The following is a 25,264-nucleotide window of genomic DNA, read 5'->3' as shown; positions in this document are numbered from 1 at the left end:
AGTGATCATGTGATCCAGCAATCCCACTGCTGGATATATACCCAAAAGAAGGGATTCAGTATATCAAATAGATATCTGCATTCCCATGTTTGTTGCAGCACTGTTCACAATTGCCAAGATTGCCAAGATTCTGAAGCAACCTTAGTGTCCATCAACAGAAGAATAGATACAAAAAATGTGGTGCATATACACAATGCAGTACTATTTAGCCATAAAAAATGAGATACAGTCATTTGCAGCAAACGGATGGAACTGGAGTTCATTATGTTAAGTGAAATAAGCCAGTAACAGAAAGACAAGCATTGTATGTTCTTTTATTTGTGGGAGCTAAAAATTAAAACCATTGAACCCATGGAGATATCTAGTAGATGGTTGTTACTAGAGGCTGGAAAAGGTGGTGTGGGTGTGCAGGGAAAGTAAAGGTGGTAAATGGGTACAAAAAATCGTTAGAAAGAATGAATAAGACCTAGTATTTGACAGCACAACAGAGTGTCTATAGTCAACAGTAACTTAATTGTACATTTCAAAATAACTAAAATAGTGTAGCTGGATTGTTTGTAACTTGTTTTGCAAAGCTACTGCTAGAAGTTTTCTCCTTATTTCAGAGAAAAATGTCACTTATTGTTTTAACACCTTGCAGGGAGTACTTTAAATTCAAACTGACTGTTGAGCTACTCCCCACTCCATCCATACCCCTTAACATTAGCACTGTAAGACTTTCAGCTCAGTTTCAACTTACTGGAGAGAGTTTTTCTTGTGCTTTGATTGACACCACTGGTCAAGAAACAAAAGGTTAAAAAAAAAAAAAAAACTTAAGGAGGAAGCCACTGAGTTTCGAAGCCAGACCTTTAAGGTTAGTAAAATTTGCTCTGACTATGTTCAGTACCTCCAAATGACATGCATAAAACCAATACAGCAGATGGGTCACACTATGCTACTTAGGTCGCTACTGATAATAATTTTGTTGTAAAGCCACCTGGGCAAAGGGCTGATGGGCTGGACAGTGGAGATTCCAGTTAACATAACAGGCCTAGGGCTGCTATATTTAGAAGGGCCTGTTTGCAAGGTTGGCCACTGGCTAGCATCTTCTAGCAACCTTCTAAAACATTTTATAACAGATAAAGATGTTTTGCTGTGCCTCATGCTTTTCTCTGGTTATCTGTAATTTGGGTAGTTGCTAGGCAGAGAATGCCTAAGTGACTGCCACCAATAAAAGCTGTAGTCTCTAAGTCTCAAACTGACTACTCTGGACAAAAATGTTACATATGTGTTGCTGCAATTTTTTTTTATCATGGAGGGATAGTGTATACTCTGTTACCTCTCAAGAGAGGTAAAGAGCATAGAAAGCCCATACATAGATGCCTTTAGACACTACCTGTGTCTTTTTCCATGCTGATCCAGTTGCATAGCCTTCTTGTGTCACTGTAATGAATCTTAGCCACGAGTATGACTGTATGCTGAGTCTCATGAATACTTTTATCAAGTTTCTGATTGTGTAGGTAGTCTTGAGGAATCCCTTAACAGGCTTTAGTCTGCCAATTTATTATTTATTTTCTGTCTTTTCATTGTTTATTTCTCTCTTTCCTTTTCCTGCCTTGTTGATGACATTTTAGAATTCCATTTTGATTTATCTTTAGGTTTTAAACATATCTCTTTACATATGTTATTTAGTGGTTTCTCTAGATATTATAATATGCATACATAATATATCATAGTCTACTAGTATTGTCATGTTTCCACTTAGATGTATAGAAATCTTACTTCTGTTAGGTCCTTTTACCCTGTCGGTCAAATTTTAAATATCTTGAATATTTTCTGTACAGTCAATCAGCATTATATTAGCAAAATCTGATGTCATGGTTTTGCTTCAACCATGAAACATAATTTTTAAGACTCATGAGGTAAAGTATATTTTATTATATTTATCTCTATATTTGCCCAATCCATTGTTATTTTCCTTCCTGAATTAGCATATGTATCCCTTCAGTTACTTTTTTTTCTGTTTAGAGAACTTCATGTAGCCATTATTTAAGTATAGATATGTGTGGAACAGCAATATTACCAAGAAATCACAGACCTGATCAGACAGCCAAAGTGGATTCAGAACCCTGATGGATTTTATTTTATTTTTGAAGTTGCTCACAAACACAAGACCATATAGGAAAGTAGAGGGCATATTCTAGGCACAATGGCTGAACTAATTGGGTTCTAGAGCAGAAGTTCATATAAGGGAATTGAAGGACAAAATAAAAGAGTTTTTTAGTCATCCTGAAGGGCAGATGAAGCCCTAGAGATTTTTTGAGATGAGATTGATATAACAAAATGCATTTCACTTAAAGGATCTGGCTTGTGTCAGTGCATGGAGCATAAGAAGTAGAGGGGGCCGGGCGCGGTGGCTCAAGCCTGTAATCCCAGCACTTTGGGAGGCCGAGACGGGTGGATCACGAGGTCAGGAGATCGAGACCATCCTGGCTAACACGGTGAAACCCCGTCTCTAATAAAAAATACAAAAAAAAAACTAGCCGGGCGAGGTGGTGGGTGCCTGTAGTCCCAGCTACTCGGGAGGCTGAGGCAGGAGAATGGCGTGAACCCGGGAGGCGGAGCTTGCAGTGAGCCGAGATCTGGCCATTGCACTCCAGCCTGGGTGACACAGCAAGACTCCGTCTCAAAAGAAAAAAAAAAAAAAAAAAAAAAAGAAGTAGAGGGGACTGGAATCAGAAAAACATTTGAAAGCTACCATAAGATTGCAGGAAAAAAGTACCCGAGGAACTAAGCCTTCAAAGTGGTCTGGAAATCCAGGTAATGATCTCTGCTGGCTATCCTATACACATAAGACGTAATGCTACAGTAGAAACTCGCTGATTCTCTCTCTGCATTTTGAACCAAGGATCTAAGAAAGCAATGTATTGCAACTGGAACCTACCCAAATCACCTTGCTTACCAAGGACATTTGTGTCAAAATATCTAGTATCTAATAGGAAGTGGCCAAGGAAGAAAGTTTTCTCTAATGTGAATGTATCTACAAAATATTTTGGTTTGGAGGTATTTTTTCTTGATGGATGTGAATGGAGAGATAAGTAGAGAGGTAAAGGGCAGAAAGAGCACATGATTGAACGCAACAATGTAACTGAGTCTTGATAGTGACAACACATCATAACTCGCTTACTTGCTTCTTTTACCCACTATCAATTCCTGATTCTTGAGTTGACTCTTTTGGGAAGGAGAGATTCATATTGTTCCTCCAAACTTTGTGCAGATAGTGCCTACCATGGAGGTATGATCCAAGTAACGATCTTTGTTAAAGAAGTCTGTGTTAGACAGATTCAATGCTACGGATATTTTGAGACATGACTGAGAGCAAGTGATGTCATTCATATTCATCATCAGCTTTAAGCTTATCATAAACCACAATTGTGAAGAAACAAGAAAATGCCAGCATTTTTGCTCACTGGAGAAAGACTTCAAAATCTATTTAATGGAACAGTTATTGAAGCAAATGTTACAGACTAAAATGGCAAGTTCTCATCAGGGGGATGAGAAGATAAACTGGGCAAACCTATAAAGTAGACAATCTAATTATTCTTTATGAAGGCTTACCAACTTTACTAAAGTCTTTTAATATTGATCAATTCACTTTTGGATCCCCAGATTTTCACCTGAATAGCTTTAACACTGTTATTCTGCCTATGGGGTTCTTAATCTCAACTCAGGATCCACAAGTGGCCTTTAGGGAGTCTAGGAACTCCGTAAAATTATACATAAAACTGTATGTGAGTGGCTTTTTAAGTGATGACCAGGTGGTGGTCCACATTTTAAACAGAATTTTCTTGGAGTCTATGATCTCCAAAAGGCGAATAACTAATTTTATAGATTCAGTTTACCTTGGTTTACCTTACACACAGATCTTGAAGTTATTATATTTGAATATTAAGCCCCTCTTCCCTTGGGGATCTTTGTTAAATTAATATAATTGATATAAATGTGATAGGATACAAGTTATCTGACTGTAAGAAAAAAAACTCACTCAACCTTTACAAAAATAAGCAGTCTTGGTCTTACCTAGTAGGCAGAATGTGTGTGTTTGTTAAAAGGGATGGGTTAAAGGGATCACAGGAACAGCTGTCTTCTTGTTTCTACTCCTGTGATTCGGTGTCTTAGTGAGACATGGTTATTGATGGGAGTGCTATATCTTCCAGGAATGTGCTGGCAGTAGTATTTCAGATCACTTCACATATAATTCATGTAGTCACTTCTGGCCATGTCAGGTGTTTAAAATATGTTATCCTTCTGCCCAAGGATTCAGCAAATTAAAATTTAACATGAATGCCTGCAAGAGCTCTTGCTCTTGTAGACATAAGTAGAATCTAATTAGACAATCTAATTAGATTAATCTGTCTTTTAAAGTTTTGAATTTATACATCAATAGGATGTAAAATCTAGTTGGTGACTGAAGTGTCTTTTTGGTATTTCTTTGATTAAATTTCTTTCCATTCACTATATATGCCTCTAAAATATGGAAATTAAAAAGGACTTCATTCCTAGGAAAGAGAGGATTCCTTTGCACTAGGGTACTCAGTGGTTTCACTTTAATAGTTGGTGGATCTTATTTTTGGTTTTATGTGAGATAAAGTATCTCTGTGTTTTCCAAAGAGTTCTTCTTAATCATGATCCAGGATGTAAAAGTCTCCTTCACCTATACATTATAATGTCATCCATGAAAGAAATGATCTGAATATTTAAACTTTGCCCTATGTGTTCTAACTGACCAGTAAGTGGTTTTCTATATTGGTATGTATTCAAGTGAGTAATATATATTGCACAAAGGTGACTTTCTGTCTTTTAAAGTTTTGAATTTATACATCAATAGGATGTAAAATCTAGTAAAATTAGAAAGTAATGAAAAAGTTTTAATTTTCACATTGCATGAAAAGATGTCATTAGCATTCATTCTAATTTCTTGTTCATATGCCTATTAACTGGATTTGCTCCTAGACCAGCATATTCAGAGAACTTCTTTATTTACTAGAGAAGGGAAAATATAGTTCTTTAAAAATGTCAATGCCTCCCAGTCCAAGGTCACCAGGAATACACCTGCAGTTGACCAAATTGGGTTTCCTACTTGTTGCAGCAAGGAAGAATGCACAACAAGAAATACCATGAAGCATTTCAGTAAGTTGGTAACACAGTAGGGTTAAGACTGCCTAGCCTTACAAAAGTTTGTTTGCAAAGTTGGACTTTGGCTGCATTCTGGGAACTTGGTTGGTATTCAGTTTTCTATACTGATAGAATTTACATGATAAGTGTGGCTCACTCCGTGTAGGCTGTCTGTATAAACAGTGTGGTGTATGCTAAACATCTACTTTCCTTCTAGATGTGTGGAACTTGCTACATACTAGGCAGATGGTGCCTATTGAACTAATGTCCCCGACAAAAAAAACCATAAACTTTGGACATTAGTCTCTAATGAGTTTTCCTGGTAGACAACACTTTGCAGGTCTTGTCACAATGCTTTCCTAACAAGTTCATTCTATGTAAGTCAATCCTATGAACTTACTATTTCATTCTGTTTCCTTGTTCATATGCCTATAAACTGGATTTGCAAGTTCATTCTATGAATTTAATATGTCACAACTCTTTCCTAGTAAATTCACCCATGTAAGTAAGTTCATCCTATCCTACTTCACTGGGAGAAGACTATTAAAAGTCAATCCCTTGTTTCTTCCAGACTTCTCCTATGTGCCTACTACCTTTGCTGATTTGCTTTGTATCTGTTCGCTGTAATAAATTTTTGCCATGACTATATGCTTAGTCCTGTGACTCACTCCAGTGAATCACTAATCCTGGTAGTGGTCTTGGGGATTTCTGACACAATTGGATTTAAAAATAGGATTCAGTAGAATGACTCTGATTCATTGTAATATGGCAGAAGCATTGTTTGTGAAAGGAAAGATGAAGGAGCAGTGGATGACAACTGATATGGTTTGTATATGTGTACCGCTCAAATCTCATGCTGAAATATGTTTCCCAATGTTGGAGGTGTGGCCTGGTGAGAGGTGTCTGGGTCATGGGGACAGATCTCTTATGACTTGGTGCTGTCATTTAGCTAGAGAGTCAGTTCTTACAGGATCCAGTTGTTTAAAAAGCATGTGATACCTGCTCTATCTCTCTTGCTCCTGCTATCATTATGTGAGATACCAGCTCCCCTTTTACCTTCTGCCATAATTGTAAGCTTCCTGAGGCCTCACCAGAAGCTGAGTTGTTGCCAGCACCATGCTTCCTGTACAGCTTACAGAGTCATGAACCAATTAAACTTTTCTTTATAAATTACCCAGTCTCAGGTAGTTTTTTAAGCAATGCAAGAACAGACTAACACAACAACCTTTGATGCCTGGATTCCACAGATTAATTCATGGTATAAAATATCAGCAGAGCTGCTGTCCATTGTAAGAGTTAAAAGTTACCTGTGGAATTTTAAGATGGCATAGCCAAGCACAGCAGAGTTGGTTCCCTGGATCATTGGATGTTTTGGCTTTTCAGGCTAAAGTGAGAACATAAAAACCAAACCCCATATGTCATCTTTGTATGTTGTTCTCTCCTCCAAGAGGGAAAAGAAAGGGCAGCACACACATTCCCAGTGGGGAGCTTTGAATGGGCCATAAGTGTTTAGTGTGTGTTCCCATCTCCTCTAAGTGGGAAGAAAGAAAGTTAATCAGTGTTCAGGACTGGAGTAACACTTTAGACAAACCAGAGGAATAAGAAAAAGTTTTTTAAAAGCCAGTCACAACTGCAGCATCCTCCACCCACACTCTCTGCTCCACCTGGAATTCAACTTAGAACCTCTCAAAAACTGTGTTGCTTATCCTGTAAGTGCTGATTGATTCACAGGGGGTTGAGTAAACTTAAAATGAGTGCAAAAAGAAAAGGAATTAAAAATCACCTTTTATTTTGTGCCCATTGTGTGTGGATGTATAAATTAAAACTAATGTAGAGGGGGCGGAGCAAGATGGCCAAATAGGAGCAGCTCCAGTCTCCAACTCCCAGTGCGAGCGACACAGAAGACCGGTGATTTCTGCATTTTCAACTGAGGTACTGGGTTCATCTCACTGGGGAGTGCCGGACGATCGGTGCTGGTCAGCTGCTGCAGCCCGACCAGCGAGAGCTGAAGCAGGGCCAGGCATTGCCTCACCTGGGAAGCGCAAGGGGGAAGGGAGTCCCTTTTCCTAGCCAGGGGAACTGAGACACACAACACCTGGAAAATCGGGTAACTCCCACCCCAATACTGCGCTTTAAGCAAACAGGCAAACCAGGAGATCATATCCCACACCTGGCCAGGAGGGTCCCACACCCACGGAGCCTACCTCATTGCTAGCACAGCAGTCTGTGATCTACCGGCAAGGCAGCAGCGAGGCTGGGGGAGGGGCGCCCGCCATTGCTGAGGCTTAAGTAGGTAAACAAAGCTGCTGGGAAGCTCGAACTGGGTGGAGCTCACAGCAGCTCAAGGAAACCTGCCTGTCTCTGTAGACTCCACCTCTGGGGACAGGGCACAGTAAACTAAACAAACGCAGCAGACACCTCTGCAGACGCAAACGACTCTGTCTGACAGCTTTGAAGAGAGCAGTGGATCTCCCAACACGGAGGTTGAGATCTGAGAAGGGACAGACTCCCTGCTCAAGTGGGTCCCTGACCCCTGAGTAGCCTAACTGGGAGACATCCCCCACTAGGGGCAGTCTGACACCCCACACCTCACAGGGAGGAGTACACCCCTGAGAGGAAGCTTCCAAAGCAAGAATCAGCCAGGTACACTCGCTGTTCAGAAATATTCTATCTTCTGCAGCCTCTGCTGCTGATACCCAGGCAAACAGGGTCTGGAGTGGACCTCAAGCAATCTCCAACAGACCTACAGCTGAGGGTCCTGACTGTTGGAAGGAAAACTATCAAACAGGAAGGACACCTACACCAAAACCCCATCAGTACATCACCATCATCAAAGACCAGAGGCAGATAAAACCACAAAGATGGGGAAAAAGCAGGGCAGAAAAGCTGGAAATTCAAAAAATAAGAGCGCATCTCCCCCGGCAAAGGAGCGCAGCTCATCGCCAGCAACGGATCAAAGCTGGATGGAGAATGACTTTGACGAGATGAGAGAAGAAGGCTTCAGTCCATCAAATTTCTCAGAGCTAAAGGAGGAATTACGTACCCAGCGCAAAGAAACTAAAAATCTTGAAAAAAAAGTGGAAGAATTGATGGCTAGAGTAATTAATGCAGAGAAGGTCCTAAACGAAATGAAAGAGATGAAAACCATGACACGAGAAATACGTGACAAATGCACAAGCTTCAGTAACCGACTCGATCAACTGGAAGAAAGAGTATCAGCGACTGAGGATCAAATGAATGAAATGAAGCGAGAAGAGAAACCAAAAGAAAAAAGAAAAAAAGAAATGAACAAAGCCTGCAAGAAGTATGGGATTATGTAAAAAGACCAAATCTACGTCTGATTGGGGTGCCTGAAAGTGAGGGAGAAGATGGAACCAAGTTGGAAAACACTCTTCAGGATATCATCCAGGAGAACTTCCCCAACCTAGTAGGGCAGGCCAACATTCAAATCCAGGAAATACAGAGAATGCCACAAAGATACTCCTCGAGAAGAGCAACTCCAAGACACATAATTGCCAGATTCACCAAAGTTGAAATGAAGGAAAAAATCTTAAGGGCAGCCAGAGAGAAAGGTCGGGTTACCCACAAAGGGAAGCCCATCAGACTAACAGCAGATCTCTCAGCAGAAACTCTCCAAGCCAGAAGAGAGTGGGGGCCAATATTCAACATTCTTAAAGAAAAGAATTTTCAAGCCAGAATTTCATATCCAGCCAAACTAAGTTTCATAAGTGAAGGAGAAATAAAATCCTTTACAGATAAGCAAATGCTTAGAGATTTTGTCACCACTAGGCCTGCCTTACAAGAGACCCTGAAGGAAGCACTAAACATGGAAAGGAACAACCGGTACCAGCCATTGCAAAAACATGCCAAAATGTAAAGACCATTGAGGCTAGGAAGAAACTGCATCAACTAACGAGCAAAATAACCAGTTAATATCATAATGGCAGGATCAAGTTCACACATAACAATATTAACCTTAAATGTAAATGGACTAAATGCTCCAATTAAAAGAGACAGACTGGCAAACTGGATAAAGAGTCAAGACCCATCAGTCTGCTGTATTCAGGAGACCCATCTCACATGCAGAGACATACATAGGCTCAAAATAAAGGGATGGAGGAAGATTTACCAAGCAAATGGAGAACAATAAAAAGCGGGGGTTGCAATACTAGTCTCTGATGAAGCAGACTTTAAACCATCAAAGATCAAAAGAGACAAAGAAGGCCATTACATAATGGTAAAGGGATCAATTCAACAGGAAGAGCTAACGATCCTAAATATATATGCACCCAATACAGGAGCACCCAGATTCATAAAGCAAGTCCTTAGAGACTTACAAAGAGACTTAGACTCCCATACAATAATAATGGGAGACTTCAACACTCCACTGTCAACATTAGACAGATCAACGAGACAGAAAGTTAACAAGGATATCCAGGAATTGAACTCATCTCTGCAGCAAGCAGACCTAATAGACATCTATAGAACTCTCCACCCCAAATCAACAGAATATACATTCTTCTCAGCACCACATCGTACTTACTCCAAAATTGACCACGTAATTGGAAGTAAAGCACTCCTCAGCAAATGTACAAGAACAGAAATTATAACAAACTGTCTCTCAGACCACAGTGCAATCAAACTACAACTCAGGACTAAGAAACTCAATCAAAACCGCTCAACTACATGGAAACTGAACAACCTGCTCCTGAATGACTACTGGGTACATAACGAAATGAAGGCAGAAATAAAGATGTTCTTTGAAACCAATGAGAACAAAGATACAACATACCAGAATCTCTGGGACACATTTAAAGCAGTGTGTAGAGGGAAATTTATAGCACTAAATGCCCACAAGAGAAAGCAGGAAAGATCTAAAATTGACACTGTAACATCACAATTAAAAGAACTAGAGAAGCAAGAGCAAACACATTCGAAAGCTAGCAGAAGGCAAGAAATAACTAAGATCAGAGCAGAACTGAAGGAGATAGAGACACAAAAAACCCTCCAAAAAATCAATGAATCCAGGAGTTGGTTTTTTGAAAAGATCAACAAAATTGACAAACCACTAGCCAGACTAATAAAGAAGAAAAGAGAGAAGAATCAAATCGACGCAATAAAAAATGATAAAGGGGATATCACCACCGACCCCACAGAAATACAAACTACCATCAGAGAATACTATAAACACCTCTATGCAAATAAACTGGAAAATCTAGAAGAAATGGATAATTTCCTGGACACTTACACTCTTCCAAGACTAAACCAGGAAGAAGTTGAATCCCTGAATAGACCAATAGCAGGCTCTGAAATTGAGGCCACAATTAATAGCCTACCAACCAAAAAAAGTCCAGGACCAGATGGATTCACAGCTGAATTCTACCAGAGGTACAAGGAGGAGTTGGTACCATTCCTTCTGAAACTATTCCAATCAATAGAAAAAGAGGGAATCCTCCCTAACTCATTTGATGAGGCCAACATCATCCTGATACCAAAGCCTGGCAGAGACACAACAAAAAAAGAGAATTTTAGACCAATATCCCTGATGAACATCGATGCAAAAATCCTCAATAAAATACTGGCAAACCGAATTCAGCAGCACATCAAAAAGCTTATCCACCATGATCAAGTGGGCTTCATCCCTGGGATGCAAGACTGGTTCAACATTCGCAAATCAATAAACATAATCCAGCATATAAACAGAACCAAAGACAAAAACCACATGATTATCTCAATAGATGCAGAAAAGGCTTTTGACAAAATTCAACAGCCCTTCATGCTAAAAACGCTCAATAAATTCGGTATTGATGGGACTTACCTCAAAATAATAAGAGCTATTTATGACAAACCCACAGCCAATATCATACTGAATGGGCAAAAACTGGAAAAATTCCCTTTGAAAACTGGCACAAGACAGGGATGCCCTCTCTCACCACTCCTATTCAACATAGTGTTGGAAGTTCTGGCTAGGGCAATCAGGCAAGAGAAAGAAATCAAGGGTATTCAGTTAGGAAAAGAAGAAGTCAAATTGTCCCTCTTTGCAGATGACATGATTGTATATTTAGAAAACCCCATTGTCTCAGCCCCAAATCTCCTTAAGCTGATAAGCAACTTCAGCAAAGTCTCAGGATACAAAATTAATGTGCAAAAATCACAAGCATTCTTATACACCAGTAACAGACAGAGAGCCAAATCATGAATGAACTTCCATTCACAATTGCTTCAAAGAGAATCAAATACCTAGGAATCCAACTTACAAGGGATGTAAAGGACCTCTTCAAGGAGAATTACAAACCACTGCTCAGTGAAATAAAAGAGGACACAAACAAATGGAAGAACATACCATGCTCATGGATAGGAAGAATCAATATCGTGAAAATGGCCATCCTGCCCAAGGTAATTTATAGATTCAATGCCATCCCCATCAAGCTACCAATGAGCTTCTTCACAGAATTGGAAAAAACTGCTTTAAAGTTCATATGGAACCAAAAAAGAGCCCGCATCTCCAAGACAATCCTAAGTCAAAAGAACAAAGCTGGAGGCATCACGCTACCTGACTTCAAACTATACTACAAGGCTACAGTAACCAAAACAGCATGGTACTGGTACCAAAACAGAGATATAGACCAATGGAACAGAACAGAGTCCTCAGAAATAATACCACACATCTACAGCCATCTGATCTTTGACAAACCTGACAAAAACAAGAAATGGGGAAAGCATTCCCTATTTAATAAATGGTGCTGGGAAAATTGGCTAGCCATAAGTATAAAGCTGAAACTGGATCCTTTCCTTACTCCTTATACGAAAATTAATTCAAGATGGATTAGAGACTTAAATGTTAGACCTAATACCATAAAAATCCTAGAGGAAAACCTAGGTAGTACCATTCAGGACATAGGCATGGGCAAAGACTTCATGTCTAAAACACCAAAAGCAAAGGCAGCAAAAGCCAAAATTGACAAATGGGATCTCATTAAACTAAAGAGCTTCTGCACAGCAAAAGAAACTACCATCAGAGTGAACAGGCAACCTACAGAATGGGAGAACATTTTTGCAATCTACTCATCTGACAAAGGGCTAATATCCAGAACCTACAAAGAACTCAAACAAATTTACAAGAAAAAAACAAACAACCCCATCAAAAAGTGGGCAAAGGATATGAACAGACATTTCTCAAAAGAAGACATGCATACAGCCAACAGACACATGAAAAAATGCTCATCATCACTGGCCATCAGAGAAATGCAAATCAAAACCACAATGAGATACCATCTCACACCAGTTAGAGTGGCAATCATTAAAAAGTGAGGAAACAACAGGTGCTGGAGAGGATGTGGAGAAATAGGAACACTTTTACACTGTTGGTGGGATTGTAAACTAGTTCAACCATTATGGAAAACAGTATGGCGATTCCTCAAGGATCTAGAACTAGATGTACCATATGACCCAGCCATCCCATTACTGGGTATATACCCAAAGGATTATAAATCATACTGCTATAAAGACACATGCACACGTATGTTTATTGCAGCACTATTCACAATAGCAAAGACTTGGAATCAACCCAAATGTCCATCAATGACAGATTGGATTAAGAAAATGTGGCACATATACACCAAGGAATACTATGCAGCCATAAAAAAGGATGAGTTTGAGTCCTTTGTAGGGACTTGGATGCAGCTGGAATCCATCATTCTTAGCAAACTATCACAAGAACAGAAAACCAAACACCGCATGTTCTCACTCATAGGTGGGAACTGAACAATGAGATCACTCGGACTCAGGAAGGGGAACATCACACACCAGGGCCTATCATGGGGAGGGGGGAGGGGGGAGGGATTGCATTGGGAGTTATACCTGATGTAAATGACGAGTTGATGGGTGCAGCACAGCAACATGGCACAAGTATACATATGTAACAAACCTGCACGTTATGCACATGTACCCTACAACTTAAAGTATAATAATAATAACTAAATTTTAAAAAAATAAAAATAAAAATAAAACTAATGTAAAATGTATATGCTTGTAATTTCATAAATGCTGAAGGAATCATCATGATCAGGGAAATACACAAAAAGCAAACATTAGTGAGACACAACTCTCTTGCTTTTGCCAGCCAGTGGGCAAACTGAAATTTAATCTTTTTAGTATTAGGAAGGAATCAAGTCTACGTAACTGATGATTTTTGGTGTAATTTTTGTCTATTAGAACCTCTATAAAGGGAGACAGCGTTAGAAGATAGGCAATCCCAGATGGAAATACACTTTTGGAGTATTAATAATGGTTTTTAGTTTGCTAATGAGTCCTTGTTGAAATGAAATTTCTGACCATTAGAGGCTGTTCGTTTTTTTGTCCCAATGTGCATAATTTTTGAGGAGGCCAATCTGGACTCCAACACTGACAATATAAAAAAGTACTTAGGAAAGCCTTGCTTGTCACTTGAACTTGGAACACAGCTGAGTGATCTTGCAACATACCATCTTTGCTGATGCCTAGGAAAAAGCCTATTGCTTCGTTGGAATCCTGAATTTGCAGATGCTGATTGCCTGTACCTGACTGTAATGTGAATCCTGATACTGTTTGCTGTGAGCTGTTTCAGCCTCGGGAGTAAGCATACTGAACTGAAATTGAATGAAATCGCTTCATTTAATAAACAGAACTCCGACACAGACTTTGTTGCAGATTTATTATGCTCCTCTATGAGACCATAGGCTATGAAAGCATCCTGTATCTTTGTTGGACCACTGGGATTATATACAGCTGCCTGCAGAAAAAGGCTTATTCTCTAATGGGACCTTTTAAAATTGAACTACTGAATGGCTCTTTATTTCTAACATGGAGACTAATTGAATCCTTAAATGTAATTCCAGATGAAAGCTGCAAGTTTAGAGGAGGGCACAGCACAACACTGTGACTCCTGTACCTAAGATTAGACACTTGACTCCCTCTTAGAGATTGCTGGATGCTATTGACTTGCTGTGTTTGCCTCTCTGGATTAGTTGCACTTTGCAACAGTGAGCTGAGCCTAAGTCTACTTCCTTTGCCTTTCTCCTGGTAGTTTGTACAGTTGTCCCTAGAAAGGCATTGTTTTTTTAGTGGCTGTCCATTGGATAAATGATCAGGACAAAAGGAGTGCAGGTTATATAAACACATTTTGAAAATTTAGGATTTGATCAGAACATGGTCCAGTTAAGTCAGTAAAATTGTTTTTCTGTAGAAATGTTTTGGTCCCTCTTTCATGAAACCCATCCAGATGAATGGTCTGGATGAGAGAAAAAATAATTAGCAAAGATGTAAATTACGATTGCTGAATGAGGCACACTGACTTTGTAACAACTGAGAAAAACTAAGAAAAACAAACCAGGCACCCATGGAGGCAGAGGAGAAGGGATAGAGAGCTTTGTTTGTCAGAACTGCTTCTGGAAGCTTCCCCTCCTCCCCAGTAAAAGCATCAGTGTTATCTCCCAAGCTGCTGAGAATGCTTTGAATCCAAACTGACTGCTGAGCCTAAGATCTCACCTGACAGTGCTGACTATGAGACAAAAGGGAGTGGCCCCAAGTCCTGCTTTTTCTGTGAAGACCACCTCCAGATGATATACACACACAAAACAGATGAACTGGTGTCACGGATAAGCAAAATTGTTTGAAACTGACTGCCTTGAGGCAGTCTGTCCAAAACCAAGGACTAAACTGAATTAATTGGACAAGACTAGGAATCAATGGAAGGCCACTTTAGAGGCCCTGTTAACCTGTACATCTGACTAACTATGTCTTTCTTGGGATATCCTAACAACTGTGCACTCTTTTTCCATAGATACCACTTCTACCCTCTGGTATTGTACTTCCTGTGTGTGTGCTTTATCATCATGCTGCCTCAGCCCTGGAGAGCATTCAAGTCAGCTTCAGCTTCCTGATCAGGGTTGTGCTTTGCTTAAATTGATGCCCCAATCTGTTTAAAAAAAAAAAAAAAAAGACTAATGCAAAAACCTAAGTAGGAAGCCACCTGGCTTTCTAATATAGACCTCTATGATGAATGGGATTCTTTTTAACTGGTGAAATCCAGGATTTCTAAAGGGCATAAACTGAAATCAATCCTGCAGGCTGGTATCCCCCTGCTAAATGGGGTCTTACTGATAAAAATGCCTTGTCCAACAGCCACGGGTGTAGACTGTGCTGAAGAGCTTTAACATAGCAGGTCTGAGATTGATGTATGTTGAAAAGTTTGCTTGCAAGTTAGGTCACTGTTTAGAATCTGGAAATTTGTCTGGTAACCAGTTTCCTACATTAATAGGATTCCTAATTGACACACAAGGCTCATTGTGCCTCAATTGTTAGTAAAAGCAGTGTGTTTTACTCTGAACACCGACTTTCCTTTTGAGAGTATAAAATACTTTTATGGGCTAGGCAGAGGGTACCTATGTGGCTAGCCCCCAGTAAAAACCTTGGTCACTCAGTCTCAGATGAGCTTCCTTGTAGGCAACACCTAATAGGTGTTGGCGCAGCTCATTGCTGGAGAAGTTTAAGTGTGTATAGTGGTGACACCTCTTAGGACTCTTGGAAGCTTGTACCTGGTGTCCTTTGGCCTTTGCCCCATGGGCCTTCTCCCTTTGCTGATTTTGCTCTGTGTCCTTTCACTAAAATAAATCTTAGCTGTCACTATGACTGTATGCTGAGTTCTGTGATCAGTAGTGAATCTCTGAATTTAGGGGTTGTCTTGAACAACTCCATACAGTGGGTATTGAAAGGAATTTAATACAAAATTTGTGTTTGTATTAGGCAAGTGGGGTGAGGATTTAAGAAAGCTAGGCTTTACTCTGGATTAGATTATGTTGGGGGGTGGGTGTAATTCTGTGATTGTCTTTTTAAATGTATTATCTAGAAATAGGGAATATCAGAATGAGACTAAAACTCTAATTGGTAAAGTAACAGTAGTTACTCACACTGGCCGGAATAAGGGAGTATTTGGTCATTTTTGTGCTCTGAACAATGTTCATGTGTTTTTCTATATTCAAACACAATTGCAGAGTAACCCTTTTTGATCCATCACTGTAACAGAGTGGCCTTCTCTTAGATTGGTGTTGTGAGATGGTTTATGTTAAAGAGGAGAGCACCTGTTGAGGGCTAGGCTGGCTCTCCATATCAGTGGCTGCTTTTTTCTTACTCGAGACTATGATCTGTGGCAATTTTTCCTGTTGTTGGCTGAACTTTGAGAAATTTTCCTAGGTGACTTTTATAAATTTCACTGTCTAGATAAAACATGAGGAGAAATTCAAGAGATTCAATGTTATTTCCAACATTGCTACTGATTCATCATATGACTGAAGACATGATTTTCCAGATGAAGAAGCTGGAGAGGAGAATATGTTATAAGGATTTTGCAATAAATTGTGGACTCATAATAAAAATGTCAAGCCCCAAAGAAAAAGACATTGGTAAAGCACACTTTGAAAAAGATTAGATATGATTTTAGAAATAAATGATTTCTTTTTTGAATCAGGAATATAAGGTTTTATTTACAAGCAATTTCAAATTTTATTTAATTTTAATTGACAATTTAAAATTATATATATATTTGTCATGTACAACATGTTTTGAAATGTATATACATTGTGGAATAGCTAACTCAAGCTAATTAACATGTGAATGACCACATATCATTACTTCGTGGTGATGACACTTACAATCTGGAAATAAGTAATTCCTATCTGTAAGCACAAATATACTCTTTTATTCTCCAAAAGTTCATTCTGAGTTTAAATGATAGCAAAGCCATACAGTACAGGGAAGTTATAACATAAAAATATATATAAAATTGTAGGTAGGATTTTATTTTCATTATTTAGTCCTATATGGTTAACAATAGGAACAACTATTAAATGTAATCTATGTAAGATGTAGGAATGTTGTGACTTTGTCTATGGAAACAAATGTCTACTGGCTTATTTTTAGAGGATGTTATAGGGAGGATGGTGAGATAGTTGTTTTGGGTGGTGAAGTGGTATAAGTATACTGGGGATTTAAAAGCCCAGTGAAACCTCTTGACCTCTATGCATAAAGAAGTGAAACCCACAGCCTCATTGATTTGCTACTTCTATCATTCTCTTATACAGATTCCAAGGATACTATTTATGTATCCGCTATGCTGTCATCAGAAGACAATCTAGTCAATTCATTAGAGATTTTGTTTTTCGGAAAGCCCATGGATTGTTCTCTAAATTTAATATGTTGAAATAGACCCATGGGATTTAAATTGCTCTGTATTTGGAAGATCTACTTCCATGTAGATCTGAACTGTGTGTCTAAATAAATAAATACATAAAATCTGCCAGAAAGTGTACATTCAATACTTTTGTCACTGCTCTAATTTAACATAAGTTAGAGGGTCAAACTGGTTTTCTGATTTGATTTCATCATTTTAGAATTAGAATTATTACAAGGCTGTATTACTGTCAATTAAAGTTCTGTGATATTTATTTACTTATTTGTTTTTATTTATTTATTTTTTTCTGAGATGGAGTCTCACTCTGTCACCCAGACTGGAGTGCAGTGGTGAGATCTCGGCTCACTGCAATCTCTGCCTGGGTTCAAGTGATTCTCGTGCCTCAGCCTCCTGAGTAGCTGGGATTACAGGCACCTGCCATCATGCTTGGCTAATTTTTGTACTTTTAGTAGAGACGGGGTTTCACCATGTTGGTCAGGCTGGTCTCGAACTCCTGACCTCAAGTGATCTGCCCATGCTGGCTTCCCAAAGTGCTGGGATTACAGGCGTGAGCCATCGCAACCGGCCAAAGTTCTGTGATATTTATAATAGAGGCAAGGAATTTCCATAGTTAAATGAAAGACAAGCCAAACAAATCTGCACTCTTTGGAAATTAGCAATTTGGCTTCTTTACATTTGTGCTTATTAAAATTCCCAAAAATAAAACTTTTGCAAGGAAGGAGTTAGCAGTAGTTACTGAATTGTTATTGCATGTCAAATAAAAACTTCTCTACTCATTTTATATAATCATAATGTACATAAATTACATTTGCTTAAGGGCAATATAATAATTTCAGGTTTAAACAGAAGTAGTTCAGTACTGTTGTGTTTGTTATTCTATTTGGATCTCATATGGATTTGTATCAGTCTTAGCCTTTGTAATTCTCTGAAAACCAGTTTTGTGTCTTCCTCTCTTTTTTTTGAGACAGAGTCTCACTTTGCTGCCCAGGCTGGAGTGCAGTGGTGTGATCTCAGTTCATTGCAACCTCCACCTCCCAGTTCAAGCAATTCTCCTGCCTCAGCCTCCCAAGTAGCTGGGATTACAGGCACACACCACCATGCCCGGCTAATTTTTATATTTTTAGTAGAGATGGGGTTTCACCATGTTGGCCAGGCTGATCAGAAATTCCTGACCTCGGCCGGGCGCGGTGGCTCACGCCTGTAATCCCAGCACTTTGGGAGGCCGAGGTGGGCGGATCACGAGGTCAGGAGATCGAGACCATCCTGGCTAACACGGTGAAACCCCGTCTCTACTAAAAATACAAAAAACTAGCCGGGCATGGTGGCAGCACCTGTAGTCCCAGCTACTCGGGAGGCTGAGGCAGGAGAATGGCGTGAACCCGGGAGGCGGAGCTTGCAGTGAGCTGAGATCCTGCCACTGCACTCCAGCCTGGGCGACAGAGCGAGACTCCGTCTCAAAAAAAAAAAAAAAAAGAAAAAGAAATTCCTGACCTCAGGTGATCCACCTGCCTCGGCCTCCCAAAGTGCTGGGATTACAGGCATGAGCCACCACACCCCACCCTGGTTTTGTATCTATCTCAAAGTGCACTTAAAAAAAAAAAAAGAGCAACAGTAAAGAAAACTATACAATCATAAAAGACAAAACAAATGTATATTTTTTCTCCTTTCACTCTGATAGAGCCTGCTTTACACAAAGCTAGATGGTAGAGCCCACTACACAGGTAGTTCATAGCCTATTGCTCTTAGGCTATAAAGCTGTACAGCATATGACTGTACTGAATACTGTAGGCAATTGCAGCACAATGGTAAGTATTTATGTCTCTAAATATATCTAAAATTAGAAAAGGTACAGTAAAATATGGTATTCTAATCTTATGGGACCACTGTCGTTGACCAAAACATCATTATATGGTGTATGACTGTATATTCTATTAGTTCTGTTTCTCTAGAGAACCTAGAAATTGGATGACAGCAGCTGAGTGTTTTGAAATGCCTGGGGTATGCAAACCATGTATTCAAAGAAAAAAATGTAATCTAAATGGGACCTGCTGGTGGACAGAGGACACTGAAAGTATTGAATCTTTTTTACTGTGACCCAACTCCTTTCTGTCTCTCTTGTGGACTGGTCTCCTTCTGAAGGGAGGTGAGTTATTTACTATTGGAAAGGCTGGGGCTTCTCTCTTCTCCTCTCATTCATTTATTCTTTTATGGTTTCTAATTATCCAACTCATGAATATGACTTACAAAAATAGATAGGAAATACTGGCAAATGTACAGAAGAAAAAAGCATTGAAATTATCCCAAATTCCACAACTCCAGATATAACAACTGGCTATATGGCTTTATGGTATTTAAACATTGTTAAAGAAATTGTTAAAGAAACATTGCTGAAAAATGTTCTGATACCAATAAAGCAGTCAGGAAGACTTTATTAAGGACTATTGTGATAGGTGGTATCCAGACTATCACAATGGGGAGAGAGATGGGCTTCAACTCCACGAACAGTAAGAACAAGTGGGGATTTATAGCAAAGCAGCAGGTGAGGGTGGGATTGGGAGGGGAAGAGTTAGAGGGGTAGGAAGGTGGGATGGTGGGCATTGCTTGGTGGGTGGAAAACTACTAAGAAGAGACATAAAGGGTAGGGAGGATTCTTGCTAAACAGACCTAATAGGATTCATGCTGAAGGCAGGCCAAGATGATCCTATATCACTCAGGGGATAGTGAGGGATGAGGAATTTGATCAGATTTGGAGGTTGATCATATATCAAGATTCGGAAGATCCTGTCTAAACTAGCTTAGCAGGATTCTTGGTAAAACTGGACTAGGCAGACTTGAGGACAAGGCCCATGGAAGAGGCTTAGTTGAAAAGAGGGCTTAGAAGAGCCTGTCTAAAGTTCAGTCAAGGATAGTGTCTTTGTCACCTTTTAAACTTCGTCTATGCAAATTAGGGTGTGTGTATGTGTGTTTGTGTGTGTGTGAGTGTAGGATGGTAGGTCGGCAGGTATACAACTAGATCAAAAGAGAGATTTAAAAAAAACAAATTGGGGTCCTAGTGTATATTGCTTACTTCTCCTTGGCAACATTTCATTTAGTATAATCACTTTTGGTTTGAAGACTGCTTGTATGACTATAAAAAGAAATTTACAAATTTGAATTCATCTAAATGAACCTATCCTTTTTTATTCATTTATTATTTATTAAACTATTTAAATATCTTAACTATCAATAAATGATATTTTACATAATAATTTTGAAGACCATTTATTGACATAGGAAGTTGCTCATGATAGGAACCTAAGAGGGCAGGTATGGAAGAATCAATACAACGATCTTAATTTTTTAAGTTGTGCATTTGTTGTACACACATAAAGAAGAAGAAAATGTACCAATATGATCACACTAATTCTCTCAGGATGGTGAGACTGCTGGTGGTTTCTGTTATTCACTTTGAATCCCTCATTTTCCAAATTTTTGAAAGTAAGTTTGTATTATATTTATTATTAGAAAAAGAAAAACGGTTTGCAATTACAGAATTAAAAAAAGAAAACAAAGCAATTTAGAACCTATGACTATGGAACTATGGGACTGAGGCATGTACCTGAACCTTTACTGAAACTTCACATATTATTTGAGTTTTCTGCTTTCAGTGTATTTTAAATGAGATGTGTTTTAATCAAACACACACACACACACACAATAGGAGTGGCTAAACATTGACAGGATATTTACTGAGGAAAACAACATCTATTCTTTATATTCTATTTAAGCTCTTCTGTCCATTCTCTACACAAGACAGGCTCCAGGACCTATCAGTTGTGACTCCCTAACGCGAGCCTTTCAGCCTAATAGGAAGAATTTCACCCTGTCCTCTTTCTACTCCCGTTTCTTCTCTTCCCCTCTTCTTTGTCATTATCATCTAGGGGTTTTATTAAGTGGAAATCAGGATCTGCAGAAAGTGGCACAGGCACCACATCTAACATAAGAAAACAACTAATCAACAGTCCCTAGAAACCTGTCATCTAAAAGGGTGGCTCTGAGGTAGAGTGAGAAACACTCAACCAATAATAAATTTATAATTTTATAAAACTAACACACACACACACACAGACACACACATCTAAAAACCTGGAAACAAATACACTAAAACCCTAACTGTGAGTATTTATGTGATTGTTACACTAAACTGTTATTTTTAAAAACCCTTTATATATGTAATATAATAACAAACCCCTTTTAAAAATTGAAATCTTTAAATTATAGGTGATCTATATTGAAATATCACCCCAAAAAACCTGTTTTCCCTAGTATAGGGATTTTTAATGTCACATGGTATTCCCTGCTCTGAATACATCATATTATGTCTTTCATCTATTCTCTAGTGCTGGGTCATCAAATATTTCCAATTTATTCAGAATTTCAAAACAAATGGTTTGCTTTTCAGTAATATCGCTTGACATGTAAGCATCCTTTCCATTTTGCCTCCAAAAGAGCCAGCATTGAGAAAGGGTAATTGGCAATTCAGCAGCAGTGCTCCGGGTCATTGATAACCCAGATGTCAAGTGTGAACTTGTCATACATATGACTGTGGGCACTGGTTACCATAGGCCTTCCTTTCCCCCCATCCCCATTCCATCTCATCCCCCTGCACACCGGTAAATATTATCAGGGTTGATCCAATCTGAAGCGAGTGCACAACCTTCATAGAGATTTTGAAAAGCCAAAATTAGAAAATAAAAAGTTAATGGGGAGTCAAACCATCTAAAGATATTCACGGCTAATATTTTGATGTTTTTCCCCTTTTCTCTTTTGTTCGTGTATTTAAATATAAGGCTTTGAGTCACGTTTCTGGTCTCTAAAAACACCTCTCGCCTCATTTCTTTGCTCTTCTACATTTAAGTTTTCTCAGGTTTAAAGCAGTTTCTGACCGCTTCTCCCCGACCAGATGATTTTCAGTAAGCCCCTCCCGTATAGAAACTATGGGAGTTGCTACCGCCAGGAAGGTGAGTGGCACTAGTAATGTGACGGATCTAATCATTCATTGGACGACGGTTTGTCAATCACGGCTACTCAGCAAATAGGGCGAGCTGTTAAGCAAAAAAAGGGTTTAGAGAGTCATTTTCTGCACAATCGGATTGTGGAACCTCCTCCTTTTGCCACGGCAGCTAGTGGGAAAGACCTTTATCCTGCTACTCTTGCCCTCCGCGGCTTGCGCCACCAGGCCAGCTTCCATAGCAGCTGCAGCTGCTTCATTCAGCATCCGTCTTAGCCTCCCCAGGTGCCGGCGGCCTGGGCCAAGCCATCGCCTACAGTGCGGTGAGTGCTTCCCTGCCAAAAAGCTAATAATGGAAGGGTTCAGAGAACACAGCACAGCCGGTGAAAAGGGCCCATTACTCGGTGCTGTGGCAGCCACAGCCTCTCCTCAGTCTTTGATGGAGTACTCCCCAGACGTAGATTTTATTGAGAGGCAGCCTCTGGTGGTTAAGTACCGAGTGTACACTCTCAAAAAGCTTCAGACCAAATGTGCCGTCCTAGAGGCCAAGTACCTGAGGGAATTTCATTCCATCGAGAGGAAGTTTGCTGCCATCTATGAACCCTTATTGGAAAAGAGACGGCAGATCACCAATGCACTGTATGAGCCCACGAAAGAGGAGTGTGAGAGATGAAGTTCAAGGTCGCGGACTATGAGTATAATGAGGTGGCCGGTGATTCTAATGCTCAGATATATGGTCCAGAGGAGAATCCAGAGTACGAGAACTTGGTGGAGGATTGTGAGGAGGATTTCGAGGATGTCGGGGAGGTGTTTGGGGAGTATGAAGGAATCGAGGGACATAATATGGACGGAGAAAAAGAGAATCCTATAGGGATCCCCGATTTCTGGCTCACGGCTTTAAAGAATGTCCAGGAGGTGGCCCCGCTGATTAAGAAATATGACTAGGCCGGGCGCGGTGGCTCACGCCTGAAATCCCAGCATTTTGGAAGGCCGAGGCGTGCGGATCACAAGGTCAGGAGATCGAGACCTTCCTGGCTAACACGGTGAAACTCAGTCTTTACTAAAAATACAAAAAGAAAAAAAAAAAAGAAAGAAATTAGCCGGGCGTGGTGGCACGCGCCTGTAGTCCCAGCTGCTCAGGAGGCTGAAACAAGAGAATCGCTTGAACCCAGGAGGTGGAGGTTACAGTGAACTGAAATTGCGCCACTGCACTCCAGCCTGGGCTACAGAGCAATACTCCGAAAAAACGAAACAACAACGACAAAAGTATGACAATCCCATTCTGAAGCTCTTGCGAGACGTGAAAGTCAAGTTTCCAAAATCCAAGGAGCCACTCACTTTTACCCTGGGATTTCACTCCGAACCCAACGACTACTTCACAAATGAGGTGCTGACCGAAACATACACCCTCAAGTCTAAGCTCGATTACTGTGACCCCCACCCCTTCAGGGGATCTGCGGTAGAGTATTGCTTTGGCACCATGATAGAATGGAAGAAGGGAAAGAACGTCACTGTGCAAACGGTCCTGAAAGACACAGTTTTGGGGGGCTGATGTGTACCGCAACCCGGGAATTTCCCCAAGAGTCCTTCTTCAATGCTCTCCAGTGGGGCCTAGATGCTAATGAGAATGACCTCATTAGCTCACACCTTGCACACTTTTGTCATCTCAAGAGCTGTGTTATACTTTACAGGAGAAGCCCTTGAGGCAGAGCAAGAGGCCATGATCGGGGAATGTAATAACCCGGTTTATGACAGAATGACTCAGGAGAATTGGGTGACTGCAGTTTATGGTGCTAAAGGCAAAAACCGAAACTCCCAGGCAGAAGTCAACGATTGTTGAAGCAGAATGGTTGGAGTATGTGGGCCCCCAGGTTAACAACCGGCTTTTACAATAACCAAAACTTAATCATTCGTTACTTGCAGTCTTCACGTGTCTCTTCTTGGTAGTCTTCAATTTAAAATTATGTCCAAATATATTTAACAATGCATTTCACCTAGCACTCCAGTGGTATAAACTTTGTCAACAATTTTATTAGGCAGTGAATTCTCAAAGTATGTGAAGACTTTACTATTGTGAATCCATTGCTTTTTTTAGGTTGCTATTAGGCTGCAGCTATGAAAAATTACCAGAACTTGTAACTGAGATCTATGTTTGGGATTGTAAAGTGAAGCGAGATAGCATCCTTTTCCTAGCCTTCTCATTGAGGTAAATGGATTTTATTATGCTTGCACTAGCTGTGCCTTCATCTCTTTGTTATAGAAATGCAGCAGATTATATTATTTAAAATACACTTGATTAGTGAAACTGCTAGTATAAGAATAAACATTTATAGCAAATTCACATTTAATGTTAGTTACCTTGTTTGTAGGCTTTTATATTTTATCTTATATAGTGATCTACTCAAAACATAGTTTCTTTATTGCTGTTCAGTGAGGCGTGGGTTAAAACCATTTTTCCTAAGGCCTGCCACAGACTGCACCATGTACTGCTGTAAAGTGAGGTTAACGTATGCATTTTTGTTTCTGGAATGTTCTCATCTTTAATGGAAATGGATTTCCTTACGTTATTTTTAAGCTTTATTTCCACATGGTTGTTCATTCCAAAATAAAATTACTACAGATTTTAAATATTGTGTTCCTTCTGAAGGTATTCAAGTGCCAGGTGGAGGATTTCGTTGGGAGGTCTCAGTAAGCCAGACTTATCCATTGGGCATAGTATGCACCATGCCTAAAACCTGATTTACATTTTACAGCACCCCAATTTTTAAAATTTATTTTAAAATCAGAAGAAAAATGAATATAATGATGTATGTGTAATAGTGAAGCCAGCCTGGATTGTATATGTCTTATACCAATGCAGATGTAAATATTATTTATATATGTATATATGAATG

The 25,264-nt window shown here is 39.6% G+C and overlaps 1 protein-coding gene across 1 annotated transcript; it reads left to right on the top strand.

Annotated features, from left to right (window-relative positions):
* Positions 1–22,497: 22,497 nt before the first annotated feature.
* On the top strand, positions 22,498–24,945 carry LOC105496963 (putative nucleosome assembly protein 1-like 6). Its single transcript, XM_011767591.2, has one exon. It carries the CDS (start codon positions 22,723–22,725, stop codon positions 23,041–23,043), a length of 321 nt encoding a protein of 106 aa, XP_011765893.1. The 5' UTR covers positions 22,498–22,722; the 3' UTR covers positions 23,044–24,945.
* The last annotated feature ends 319 nt before the right edge of the window (positions 24,946–25,264 follow it).

This window comes from Macaca nemestrina, chromosome X (assembly GCF_043159975.1).
Source record: "Macaca nemestrina isolate mMacNem1 chromosome X, mMacNem.hap1, whole genome shotgun sequence".
Classification (NCBI taxonomy): domain Eukaryota; kingdom Metazoa; phylum Chordata; class Mammalia; order Primates; family Cercopithecidae; genus Macaca; species Macaca nemestrina.
This window is presented reverse-complemented; position numbering and strand designations above follow the sequence as displayed.